The sequence below is a fragment of the Aspergillus alliaceus genome (assembly GCF_009176365.1).
Source record: "Aspergillus alliaceus strain CBS 536.65 unplaced genomic scaffold BDW43scaffold_10, whole genome shotgun sequence".
NCBI classification, from domain to species: domain Eukaryota; kingdom Fungi; phylum Ascomycota; class Eurotiomycetes; order Eurotiales; family Aspergillaceae; genus Aspergillus; species Aspergillus alliaceus.
The window spans coordinates 655,671-668,128 of record NW_022474693.1 but is presented as its reverse complement, the minus strand read 5'-3'; the positions used below and the strand labels follow the sequence as shown (position 1 = coordinate 668,128).

The 12,458-nt window shown below is 47.4% G+C and overlaps 6 protein-coding genes across 6 annotated transcripts; 4 read left to right on the top strand and 2 right to left on the bottom strand.

Annotated features, from left to right (window-relative positions):
- Window positions 1–1,367: 1,367 nt before the first annotated feature.
- Window positions 1,368–2,520, bottom strand: BDW43DRAFT_19755 (uncharacterized protein). Its single transcript, XM_032039093.1, has one exon. The coding sequence runs from the start codon at window positions 2,217–2,219 to the stop codon at window positions 1,566–1,568; it is 654 nt and encodes a 217-aa protein (XP_031902898.1). The 5' UTR covers window positions 2,220–2,520; the 3' UTR covers window positions 1,368–1,565.
- On the top strand, window positions 2,392–3,603 carry BDW43DRAFT_19838 (uncharacterized protein). The gene is made up of 2 exons (XM_032039109.1): window positions 2,392–3,042; window positions 3,453–3,603. The coding sequence occupies exon 1, from the start codon at window positions 2,564–2,566 to the stop codon at window positions 3,029–3,031; it is 468 nt and encodes a 155-aa protein (XP_031902897.1). The 5' UTR covers window positions 2,392–2,563; the 3' UTR covers window positions 3,032–3,042; window positions 3,453–3,603.
- On the top strand, window positions 3,289–4,087 carry BDW43DRAFT_308862 (uncharacterized protein; the record flags this gene model as incomplete). Its single annotated transcript, XM_032046586.1, has 2 exons — window positions 3,289–3,609; window positions 3,668–4,087. The coding sequence occupies 2 exons, from the start codon at window positions 3,289–3,291 to the stop codon at window positions 4,085–4,087; spliced, it is 741 nt and encodes a 246-aa protein (XP_031902896.1).
- Window positions 4,088–4,499: 412 nt separating this feature from the next.
- On the top strand, window positions 4,500–5,114 carry BDW43DRAFT_308861 (uncharacterized protein; the record flags this gene model as incomplete). The annotated part of the gene is made up of 3 exons (XM_032046585.1): window positions 4,500–4,665; window positions 4,746–4,888; window positions 4,941–5,114. 3 exons carry the CDS (start codon window positions 4,500–4,502, stop codon window positions 5,112–5,114), a joined length of 483 nt encoding a protein of 160 aa, XP_031902895.1.
- A 3,526-nt stretch (window positions 5,115–8,640) lies between these two features.
- BDW43DRAFT_19643 (WD40 repeat domain-containing protein) lies at window positions 8,641–10,358 on the top strand. The gene is made up of 6 exons (XM_032039081.1): window positions 8,641–8,823; window positions 8,879–8,992; window positions 9,051–9,090; window positions 9,151–9,246; window positions 9,309–9,943; window positions 10,017–10,358. Exons 1-6 carry the CDS (start codon window positions 8,814–8,816, stop codon window positions 10,151–10,153), a joined length of 1,032 nt encoding a protein of 343 aa, XP_031902894.1. The 5' UTR covers window positions 8,641–8,813; the 3' UTR covers window positions 10,154–10,358.
- BDW43DRAFT_19618 (putative RNA binding protein) lies at window positions 10,282–12,272 on the bottom strand. Its single transcript, XM_032039073.1, has 7 exons — window positions 12,105–12,272; window positions 11,934–12,011; window positions 11,640–11,671; window positions 11,544–11,581; window positions 11,412–11,472; window positions 11,289–11,355; window positions 10,282–11,229 (listed from the first exon to the last, which is right to left on the bottom strand). Exons 1-7 carry the CDS (start codon window positions 12,141–12,143, stop codon window positions 10,564–10,566), a joined length of 981 nt encoding a protein of 326 aa, XP_031902893.1. The 5' UTR covers window positions 12,144–12,272; the 3' UTR covers window positions 10,282–10,563.
- Window positions 12,273–12,458: the final 186 nt, after the last annotated feature.

Sequence of the window (12,458 nt, the reverse complement as noted above, 5' to 3'; positions counted from 1 at the left end):
ACCACCTGCGGAATTATGTGGATTGTTGAATACTATGGTAATCAGGCTACATATAAAAGGCCTCATAACCCACCTAGGTAGACCTCCTTGATAGATTGATAGTGATCATAAATCTGATCGAATACCTTACCAGATATTCTACAGGGATTGATATCTTTATTCTGTACGGCGGACAATATCGAGCTACCGGACAACAGATATGCCTTGATGTTCTCAAACTCGATACTGCAGAGCCTCGGCTTGTTCAATAATCCAAGTACTTAATTTATTGGCGGATAGACGGTTGATAAGGAGCCCTCCAACTTCAGATGGGAGTAACCCCCAGCCTCCAACCCCCGTAATCCCTGAGTGCTGAGTTGCGAATATGCTGACCCAGCCCCGTTCTTCATACTCGACTGCTTCGAGCAACAGTGCTTCATAATGGAAATTCAGCATCAAAGAGAAATATGTGTATGTGGCTGAGAGCAAATGTCACGAAACGTACACCAAATGCGCGCGCATAGCTTCGATCTCTGAGCAGCTAATATTATCACACCTCCAGCGAGAAATATTAGCACGCAGGTCAGGTCCTATACCATTTGGAGACAGCGAGTGCCGAATAAGTGGCATGATCGTCTGTAAAGTCCGAGGTTGTACCCTCTTCATTCGAGTCGTCGCCATTTTTCATTCGCTTATAATCCTTTCCGTTGTTCAATGTTTGGATTTGAGGCTGGAGAAGATAGGGAAACCCGAGGAAGTCCTGGCTGCTAAGATAGGTGGCTGCCCTTTTTTCTGGACTTAAGTATCTACGCCATAAGATAAGCTATACCAGGGTGACTCTTCTGAAGAAGGAAATGCCTCTTTCTTTCAGTTTAGGGTGTTATCATATTAGATGAATGCTTAATAGTGGAATCCTTGCTAAGGTTACATCTTACTGTCTCCCACCTTATCACCACCTACCTTTATAATAATAATACAACGCATTGCCAACTCTTCGAATTATTGTGACCGATACCCTCTTCACGGATTTGTGGTGTCTCGGTATGGAATCACCCAGTTGTGTGGGCGACACTTTGGCCCTGCTGTCCATGGTTGTCGTGAAGACTTCGAATTTACGCTCAAGTTTGAAAAGATCATTCTCTCGATACTGCCATCAGCTGCATTTATTGCCCTCTCGGTCCCTAGAGGCATTATACTCGCTCGCAAACCGGCAATTGTGGGCGGCGCATTTCTCCAGACCACTAAATTTGTATGTCTTACAGAGCCCCTCTTGAGCAATGAAGCGTCTAGACGAACAGGCTGGAAGGCAGCAGCACTAATTCTCCCGAACTTTCAGCTTGCACTTCTTACTCTCATCAGTATCGAGCCATTCGGATTACCTACCTTGTTCATCACAGCCAACTCATGAGATCTTGTTGTGGCGAAAACCATCTTCGCCCTGAGTTTTCTAGAGCACTCTCGCTCGCTTCGGCCTTCAGTTCTACTCAGCGTGTTTCTCTCGCTGACTATCCTCTTTGATATTGCTCAAGTGCGAACACTCTGGCTGTTACACCACAGCCACTTCAAGTTAACCTGTGTGAGACTTTTCACAACAGCCATTGTCTGGAAGGCATTTCTGCTTTTGTTGGAACACCACCATAGCCGGTCCAGATGCAACCAGAAAGCACAAAGCCGCGAAGAAACCTCTGGGCTGTATGGCCTGGGCATCTTCCTCTGGCTTGTTCCACTTTCCATGTCAGGTATAAGAAGGTGCTTGATTTAACAGATCTCTTTCCTCTAGACAAAAGAGTGTCTGTGGAAACCCTACAGAAATCCTTCACCAAGAATACCCAAAGTACCAGTTTCCACGGAGACATGAATCGCTTGACAAAATCAATTGCTCGCGCATTATCAGTCCCCTTCTTACTGCCAATCGCGCCTCGCATCGCCCTGGTAAGATTCACACTCTGCCAGTCCTTTCTCATTGATACGATATTGAAATGGATTGACGAGCCTAACACCAACTTGACAGCCAACAAGGGATATGGCCTGATTGGTGCGACAATACTGGTGTACATAGGGATGCCAATTACCACTGCCCTGTATTGGTATCTACATGGACGCACCTTATTTATGATACGGGCATGCTTGGTATCAGCGATATACCAGAAGACGACCCATACACCAATTTCCGCTGGGGATGACAAAGCAGCTGTCACGCTGATGAGCACGGAAGTCGAAAGAGTCAGGATGGGTCTCATGCAGCTGCACGAATTCGGGGCAAATCCCGTCTAAGTGGCCATTGCCTGTTGGCTACTCCAGCGTTAGGTTGGCACAGCCTTTGTGGCACCTCTGATTGTTGTCATCCTTGGCACATCACGTCGAGTGGCGTGATGCGTTTTGTTGGCCCTAAGCAAACAGCTTGGATGGAAGCAATTCAAAAGCGAATCGGCCATACTTCAACTGAGATTGGAACCATGAAACACTTGAGGATAGCAGGACTGACTGAGTCTGTCGAAGATTCAATTCAAGGGCTGCATATGGACGAGCTGAACTCTGGGGCAAATTTTGAACTTTTCTCGTGGCCTCGGTGGGCATTGAATTCATGCCAGTGCTTATGAGACCTGTCTTTGTTTTTGCTCTTACATTCCGCGACTTGAATCCCACCATCATTATTACATCCCTCGCCTATCTTCAACTCCTCTCCGGACCATTTTCTACACTCTTCCAAGTTGCTCCTCAGCAGCTTTCGGCTTTTTCATGTCACTGGAGAATACTGCTGTTTTCAGAAAGAGACCCTAGGCATGACTTTTCGCCGACTCGCCGTGACCGCCACATTCTTAAAGGAAACGGGTTCCGGGGAGAAATTGCCATCAATTATGGAAATCACGGCTGCAGGCTTTGGCTAGGAAATGAATACGTTGACTCTGAAGGCCATCAATGTGTCAATGTCTCAAGGCTTGAAAATTATTGTTGGTCCCGTTGCTTGAGAGAAATCAACACTGTGCAAAGCATTGCTAGGAGAGACTCCAATTGCATGCGGAGAAGTCTTTATAAGGACCAAGTTTCGTAAAGTTGGATGCTGTGAGCAAATTCCTTTCCTCCCCATCGCAAGCATCAGGGATACCATTATAGGCTTCTCAACCTTTGATGCTGAAAGATATACGAGTGTTATCGAGGCAACAATGATTTATCAGGGCCTGCTTCTTATTCCCCAAGGAGACCAGACCAAGATAGGTAGCGACAGACTCGCCCTCAGCGGCAGTCAGAAGCGGCGAATTGTGCATGCCAGAGTATTATATCTTCAGTGAGGCCTGCTGATTCTCGATGATGTTTCTCAGTGGACTGGACACAGTCACCGAAGAGCACATACTTCTCACTGTTTTCGGCCCTTCGGGTATTCTCAAGGCAAGAGGAGAGGTCGTGATACTCTGCATAAATACCATTCGACATCTCCCATCCGCTGACTATATCATCGCTCTGGGAAGTGACAGTACAATCGTGGAGAAGGGCCATTTCCGCGAACTTGTCCCGAATCACCATTATTTCCGTGGTCTCGGATTGCAGGCTGCCACTAATGGAATTCAAGCGCTGCTGACCACAAAGCATTCAATTCCAAGCTTAAAGTCAACGAATCGAGCAGAACCATGGGTGATACTACCGTCTTCGTGTATTACAGTTGAAGCATTGGCCCTTTCTTACTAGTTAGTTTTGCCATGTTTGGTATGCTTTGTGGGTTTCTCTTCAACTTCCCACGATTTGGGTAAGCTATTGGAGCACAGGCGCCTTCAGTCATTCCAAGTCTTTCTACAGTGAGATATACGCCCTCCTCCAATGCCTGGCCATGGGCACAGTCCTTAGTGAGGCAGCCATCGGCATGTTATCGATTATCCGCAGCTCCGGATCACATTTGTACGGTGCAGCGTTGCGAACAGTCATTTCTACCCCATTGTCTTTCTTACCCCAGGCCGATACGGCTATAATTACAAACCTTTTCTCGCAGGATATGTCCCTTATCGACAGGGAGCTTGCCCAAGCTTTGATCAATACCCCGCTCCAGCTCTGGATCGCGGTCGAAGGGGCAGGATCACTGTCCAGCATGTTTCTACATCATACAGGTAACGTTTAATGTTTCTTCTATAGCCGGTCCTCAGGTCTTTTTTTTCCCCCTTTTCGAAAAACCTTGATTTGGTTTTTGACTTACTCTCTCACTCAGTTGTGTAGCAACAGCCGAAACCTTGCACAAGTCTGAGAATCTTGTCCTTCGAGACCTTGCATTTACAATTGAAGCTGGACAGAAAGTAGCAATTTGAGGAAGAACAGGAAGATTAGTTTTTTTCTTGCTGCCCACCTTCTTCATTGCCTGAAAGTTTTGGTGTCAAAAGGTAAAAAGAAAAGCAAACCTACCCGGGTCATAATGGGCTTTAAGAGACTTTCGAAGATAACTTATATAATATAAAGCGGTAAAACATCGGTGATTCTGCTCCTGCTACGCCACTTGGACCCGGTTACCGTCAACATGCACCGAGAACGGGAACTTGATGATAGATGATGTCTCTCTGCGGACGATCGATCGCGGCACCTTGCGCCGGCGCATCATTGCAGTCCCGGAAGATGCCACCTTCTTCCCCGACGGCACCTCCTTCCGGACGAACCTCGACCCATTCGCTGAGACAGCAGACGCCGAGTACCAGGCGGTCCTGGAGCGTACGGCGCTCTAGTCCCTGGTGTCTGCGCGCACCGGCTTAAGGGCTGCGCTAACGGCCGATGAGCTGAGCCATGTTCAGAGGCAGCTGTGGAGCCTGGCCCGGGCCGTTCGCCGCCACGTGCGTGCGAAGCAACAGGCCGCCGAGGTAGGGGATACACATTATGCTTACGCAAAGACGTCGGGGGATCGCGCCCCTCCTCCTTGCGTGATGACCCGGGGGTGGTGGGGGTTGCTGCTCGATGAGATCGACAGCGGTGGGGATTAGGAGACGCAGGCGGCCGTACGGGATTTGATCTGGGGCGAGTTCGAAGGGTACACGGTCGTCATGGTGGGCCACCGGCTAGACCTGGTGTTGGAGTTCGATAAGGTGTTGGTCATGGACGCTGGCCGGCTGGTGGAAGAGGGTTCGCCGAGACAGTTGATTACTGAGGCGAATGGGTGGTTTTAAAGACCCGTGGATGGCTGGGAAAGGGTGCTCTAGATAGGTTAGGCCAAGAAGTAGGCAGGAATAGGAATACAGATGATGGAGAAGATCTATAAGTCTCGTCTTGGGAGTTATAATAAGAAGCATGGCTTTAAGCTAAGTTCTAATATATAGCCTGAACAAGCACATGTATCCACAGGGTGTAGGAGAATGGGCTTCCCGTCTGCTCAGCCCTACTCAAGTTATTCTCAGCGGGGGAAAGGGAAGAGAAAATAGGGGTGGGAAATATTAAGAAATGCGAAAGTAATAGCAAGAAAGAAAGATCACAGAGAGCAAGTACAGAAGAGGGGAAGTATATATGGTTTTACTCGAAGATTTCATATCAGTGATTTTTATATTTGATTCCAGATTTGGGATGAGCTCGCGGTCCTAGAGGATGTAAGATATAGCGCTGTATTGCTATGCCTTTAAATTACCAGAAGCCGTTCGCTGTTGCCACCCTGTATAAACTAAAGATATTGTATGTATCTCTAAACAACGTTGAGGAATCATTTAGACGATAGGGATCTAGAAGGAGAAGAGCGTCAATCGGTTAGTTGAGTCCTGTGCTGTGAACTGAAGACTTGGAGTGAGTGGTAAACCAGCTAACTTGGACAATATATATCGACATCTTTATCTATCCTTTGCAAGCAATTTATCTACCCAATACCATACCATATTATTCTTGAATCTTTCTAGTGCTACATTCTTTTCAAATGTCTAGGTCTATTTAATAAGAAAAGCAGGTCCAAAAGCCTACTGCATAGATGAAATATGGAACCTATGGTGGTATATTTATTGGTGCGAGCACACTACGTATACGGTACTCAACGGACTACTAATAACTAGCGTTAGAACCATATTTAAACCATTAATTTCTCGAAGAGAAAATAAGCCCAGCAGCCTCCCTGGAGCATGCTACGGCCGTACGTAGACCATGTAGATGGGTGGATCTCATGCAATGTTTAGGAACTATTAGTTGATAGCTCTAGATAGATCCTTTAGAAGGACCCAGGTTTATCATATATTTTCTCCGGATACAATAGTCTGTCTACTTTAGTTACGAATGGTACACATGCTTCAGCCCAGATATGCGATGGAAAGGCCGACGAAACGAAATTGTCCTGGGTAGAATGAGATCATCTCTTGGTCTCTAGATGTAGACTTTTGGACAACATACTATTTCGATAAAAGCATTGGCTTGTAGCTGTCTTGTAGATTTTAAAGGGTTGCACTGCTCTAGGAAATATTACTGGCATTATAAAGGCCCGAGATGTCGCCTTACTGAACTTACTTTATTTCTAGCTTAGACACACGCTATCGAACATCGATAAAGTGGACGGTTGAAGTATATCAAAGCGTCACTGCATCAAGGCTTCTCTGTTTCCTTGACAATAGATCATAAAACAACAAAGTCAACTGTTATTGCTGGCTTGCTCCTTGCTACCCCGGCCTTAGCTGCACCAACCCTAAACGTGAGACATCTTGGTGGCGCTGTATTCCATATGATTGCTGATCAAGTATATAGATCCCTAAAAATGATACGCCTGCTGATTCGAGCAAACGTGCCAAGGACAGCCCTACATCGGGAGACAAGACGAACAATGTTGGGGTACACGCTAGAAGCGGAGGGGAGGACGGCACTTCACTCTGCCAACAAGGTGAACAGTTGCACCATTGCCTAGTGTATTGGCCTAGAGTTTAAAAGAGGATCCTGGCGAGGCTTGGTGAATATGGGTTAGCGGAAAGTAATGCGCAACAAATACTATTTTAAAAGAAAGCACTTGTGTTGTATATCATAGTCATCAGTGGAGTGGTAAAACCAAAAGTCGATGCACGTACTCAGCCTTGCATCTTCGAACACAGACTATAGAAATCAATTTGAATTACTGTTGTTAGAGTGCATATTCTCGTAATATACTGATACCTTCCATCACGTGGAATGACAGGGACCACTTGGCTACATTCCGGCGAGTTCTTTGTTGGCATTAATCAATGCTCCGCCATGATGGAATCCCTTTCCCGCTTTACTCAAATGTGACTTCTAATACCGTGTCGTCCACATTGCTTTTTTCTTTTCACATATACCTTGCTCCGAATCTTGATGAGCCGACCGCGCTCGTAATGAAAGAAGGGCAGGCCCGTGATACTCATGGGTCAGCAAGTTGAAAATACAGAAGTGAGCACAAGTCAGTATCCAGGTTCGTATGGCGTGCTAAATTCATTATCTTTATGCACGCACTACTCAGCTGAAAGAGATTCGTCGAAGACACCAGTACTACCGGATTTATTTTGATGTGTTGATAATCTCGACAGAAACAATGTAATTCAAGCTCATGAATGTGTGGCCCGCAATGTCCTTGGCAAAAAGCTATAGCCACTCCAACGCCCTGCTTCTCGTGACAGCTTTTTACGGTAGTAAGAGACATATGGCGCCTAGCATCTATACGAGTCAACAGAGACGAGACAGCAGGGATAGCAGGGGCGAATGGCGAGTGATGAGTGGGAGCTATGGGCATCATTCTTGAGCACAAAGAAAAAGGGAGCTGGAGGCGACAAAGGACCGGCAGGCATTCATACATATGGTTGCCTGCGGGAGTCCATGTAAATGCAGTTCTGTGGGCTTGCCGCTTGATTCAATGAGCTAGCATAGTTGCTAAGCTCACCAGCGCCTTGAGTTGACTGTATTTGCATTGTACCCTTGATCCTCAACGAACTGTGCTTACTAGAACTTGTCAACCAGCTATATCGTCATCGCTCCAATGAGAGGACGGGGAATTAATATAGTCTAATGAGCACCATAAAACAGAGGGTCGTGCTAGAGTCCACACCGTATGGTAACCCATAACGAACGATACCTCTCCCATAATATGCCATTTTGGACATGCTCAGTAATAACCTGCGTCTGCTCTTAATCAAAATAGTACAATGATTTACTGAAGGAATTGGCGGTGAGTCTATCTTTCCTCAAATTGCTGTGTGCATTAATCAACAGAGATTGAATGCAGCGCGGTCGGTGGCTGGGACCGAGCTGTATGGTCCTGGCTTGCTGTCTAGTGTCATGAGCCGCGATGGAGGATTTGAACATCGGACGCCATTGGCGTTTTTGTTGAAACACTTGAATAAGAGGTCCAACTACACGACTCACGTGAGAAAGGGCTAGTCCCCCTCAGGCCTAGCGCGGTGTGCCGGACAATTGGAACAAATGCCGGTGGGTTGAACGAATATCAAAAATGAAGTTCACCTCTCGACTTCAAGCTCTCCTCCTTTTGGGTCGGGGCCTCCCCTTTTCTTTATTTTTTTTTTCTCTTGAAGGGTTGTGGACTCCTTGTTCGTGAGTGGGTTTGCTGCGGTGGAATAATCTGTTGCTTGATTCCCCTTCTCCTTCCCTCTCGTTACTTTATTTTCAACACTCAACACTTCTCAATCTTTATTACTCCAACCCCGCCGCACTTGAGCTCATGACTTAACGAGACTGACGAATTTTCTTCTGTACTTCTACGTAAATTCATATCCACGGCTTTTCAGGCTCTTCTCACTTAGCCTTTCTTACTGATCTTGGACGGGTCCTTCGTCTCCGTGTTTGAACATCAAAATCATTACATAACGGCCGCACAGAATTGAATGAAATCACACTAAATATCGAAGAATTGGCTTTTTACACCCCCCAATTTGAAAGCTGAAATGGCGTCAGGTATTCTTATAGTCGTTAAAAATTCTCATCATCGGCGATTGCTCATAATCTACAGACCTCCCAAAAGTGGTCCCATTGACCTGCCACGGACATTCCCGTCCCGTGCCGCATATCAACTTTTCTTCCACAGTAGAAGATGACCAGTACTACCTCATATCCGCTTGCAAGGGTACATCGCTCTCTAGCCCATGACCCAGAGTGAGGATAGATCCACTAACGCTTCACAGACAACAACCCTATGCTCCGAGATGGTATCACTGGTGACTGGTACGTTTCATACCGTACCACCTATCCCACTTGATGGTAAATGTCACTAAGATAGCACAGGATCGGAACCTTCCTCGGCCACAAGGGCGCAGTCTGGCAAGCCAGACTCTCCACAGACGCCACCATAGCAGCAACGGCTGCGGCCGATTTCTCCGCGTAAGTTCCGAAAGCCAAGACTAGACCCCGTTGTAGCAAAAACCCACTAATACACCATTTAGCAAAGTCTGGGACACCCACACGGGCGAATGCCTGCACACCCTGCAACACTCGCACATCGTCCGGGCGGTTGCATTTCCTATCCAGCCATCTCCCCAGGTGCTAGCTACAGGTGGGTTCGAAAAGAAGCTCCGCATTTTCGACCTAAGCCGCAGTAACAGCGGAAGCAACTCGTCCTCGCCGACGCTCTCCTCTACAACGGGGGACAACGGCGCCGGGGCACAATCGGTAACTAGCTATGAGATCGGCCCGGGTGTCCACGGCGGTACCATCAAGTCTATCGTCTGGAACCAGGATTATAATATCCTCACGACAGCAGCTGAAGACCGGAAGGTTAGATGGTGGGATCTCCGCTCTCGCCACCCCGTCATGGAATACACCGTCGAGGGATCCATCGGTAGCTGCGAGTTGAATACTCTTGCCGGCCGTCCAAATGATCCCGGTATCCTTACCGTCGCGGCGGGTAAATCCGTGTATCTATTCGATGGGTCGAGTCCCGGTCGTTTGCTTAAAAAGTCTGAGTTCAGGTACGAGGTCGCTAGTGCAGCTGTCAACAACGAGACAGGCCGACTAGTCACCGGAAGTGCGGACGATACTTGGGTGCGACTTTATGACCTCCGGACGGATGAAGAGCTGGGTATGTCCTTCCTCGTTAACATGATTTATACCCTTCAGATTGCGCACATGGACTGAACTAACTGAAATACTAGAAGTCCAGAAGGGACATCACGGCCCAGTCTGGTCTGTCAGTTTCTCGCCCGATGGCAAAATCTACGGTACTGGAAGTGAGGACGGCACGATCAAATTGTGGAAGGCATGCAGAGAACCATATGGTTTATGGCGTTGAACGCAACGCTAGATATCTGTGAAGTACTCCTTTGAATCTCTCATACTTTAAGTATTCTGCAAATACGGAGATATGGATCTCGGAGACTATTTGAAAATATTGAATTTGATGCTTAGCTATGACGCTATACCTGGTTTGTACCTAGTGGGAGGTGTTGGCTTGTGAAAGTTTCTCATCGGTAGTATTTGTAATGAAACAGAGAGACAGATTAGACAAGGGTTTTGTCTCTTATATATCTGTATATGAGCTGAATTGAGTAGTCAGTGAGTACGCACTATCATGACCGAACGAGAGTCGAATTTTTGCGTTAATGTCACAATAACGATCAACAAATATCCTTCCAATTTGGCATGAACCTTTCTAGACCCAAGTATCATCTAGTTACATACAAGTGCGGATAACTGGCGGCTTCACTCAATCATGTCAACATCGTCGTCGCCAGCAGTAGCTGTAGTCGCAGGTGCGATCTGCTGTGGCTCATCCGGAACGGTTTCTTTGTCAACAGTGCCAGCACCGGGATTTGCGGTACCCCAGTAATCGTCCATCTCTTGGTCCAACTCCTCCTGGGTCTTCTTGGGCCTTGCATTGGGGGCGCGACGGTTCTCACCCCCCTGTCGTCTTCCTCCGTTGGCGGGTCGGCGTGCCGGCGATCGTTGTCCTGGAACATACCGATCAATATGCTCGGGAGCCGGCTTCGAGACATCGCTACGTCGGTAGCGTCCGCTACCACCCCGACGACCACGGCGGCGCCGTGCACCATCATCAGCGCTTTCATTCCCACTTCCGGGACTCAAACTGCGAGTGTTACGATCGCGCGGACGCTCCACACGGTCGAACAAACTACCCTTTGGTCTTTCAACATTATCAAATGGATTCCGGTCTCGCCGACCACCGCCTGTGGAAACAAGAGTCACGCGAATGGGCTGTCCTTTAGCATTCGCACCGTCAAACTCGCTTATAGCTGTTCTCGCATCGCTGACACGTGTGTAGGTAACAAAGGCAAGACCCTCGGAGCGCCCTGCCCGGTCATAGACGAGAGACATGTTGCTAACGGGGCCAATCCGAGTGAACAAATCCTGGAAAGAGACTCCATTAGATAGCTGGGATGGTAAAGCGATGCAGTTAATAGCCTTACCTCGAGATCACTCTCCGTGATATCGTAGTGAAGATTCTCAACACGAAGCTTACCTCCTGTAGGGGCGCTATTGAAAGTTAGTCCAAGCGATGCAAGAGCCCTGTTCGGATTATCTCAACATACCGGTCCGGCGAAGGAGAATAACGATCACCGCGTGGTCGTCGAGGGGCACGAGATGGGCGTGCTGAATAGATTGTGTGAGAATGGGAAACTAGAGGTTCCACGGCAAGCGCCCAGGTAAGGTTCAAAACGCACTATCTCTGTCGTCTTCATATTTGTCATGTACCCAATCCCTAAAATATATTAGTAACCTTCTCAATGTTGATTCTAGGTCATGAAGGGGTATTTTACAAATCTAAGTCGGGACGTTCTTCTCTATAAGACTGTTGTGGTCGTAAAAATAGGACAAGGTCAGCTCGAAATCATAATCAAGTATCATGGAAAGTGCTCCATCATTTGCGGATTTCGCGGCCAATGTCTATCCCAAGACAACTACGAGGCCAGCGAAGTATGCTTGACACGATGCGCGTAGAGGGTTCGAAAAAGAGTTGGGAGGGAGGACCTAATTCGAAATGCAAGCTGATTAATATGGGTCCAAGAAAAGAAACATCCGGTGATTATGATCCACACGAGTTATATAGGTACCTTTCTTACGCCATCACGGCGACGACCTTGAGCCTGAGGAGGACGGCGGCCACGATTCTGCCCTTGATTCTGCTTCTGCTAAAACCCAAAGTTCAGCAAACAAACCTGCTATTGAGGCAAAGGCGACAATAAGGGATGGATTAAGGGGAATTGGCGAGCTGGAAGACTTACAGGACGCTCCGCAATGATCTCATCCAAGCTGCGGTCCATGTTGGACGCGGAAGATATCGCTACAGTAAAGAAACGAGATAAGTCACTGTAAGACAAAGGCGATTCTCGGTAGTCGGAGTAGAGATGTACACCGGAAATAAATGGATGACGGTTGAAAGTATGGAAATAAGGTGAGCCGGAGAAAGAGGAAACACCTGGGCCCGGGACACAGTCTACAAAGGCGGAGCGGACCATCACGTGATGCATAGTGTAAAGAGACTGTGTTCGAAGTGAGGCTTACAATCGAAGCAATTAAACTCGTAATGAAGCATTTTTAAAGATGGGATCTTCTTGTCAATATAATTATGTTTATCG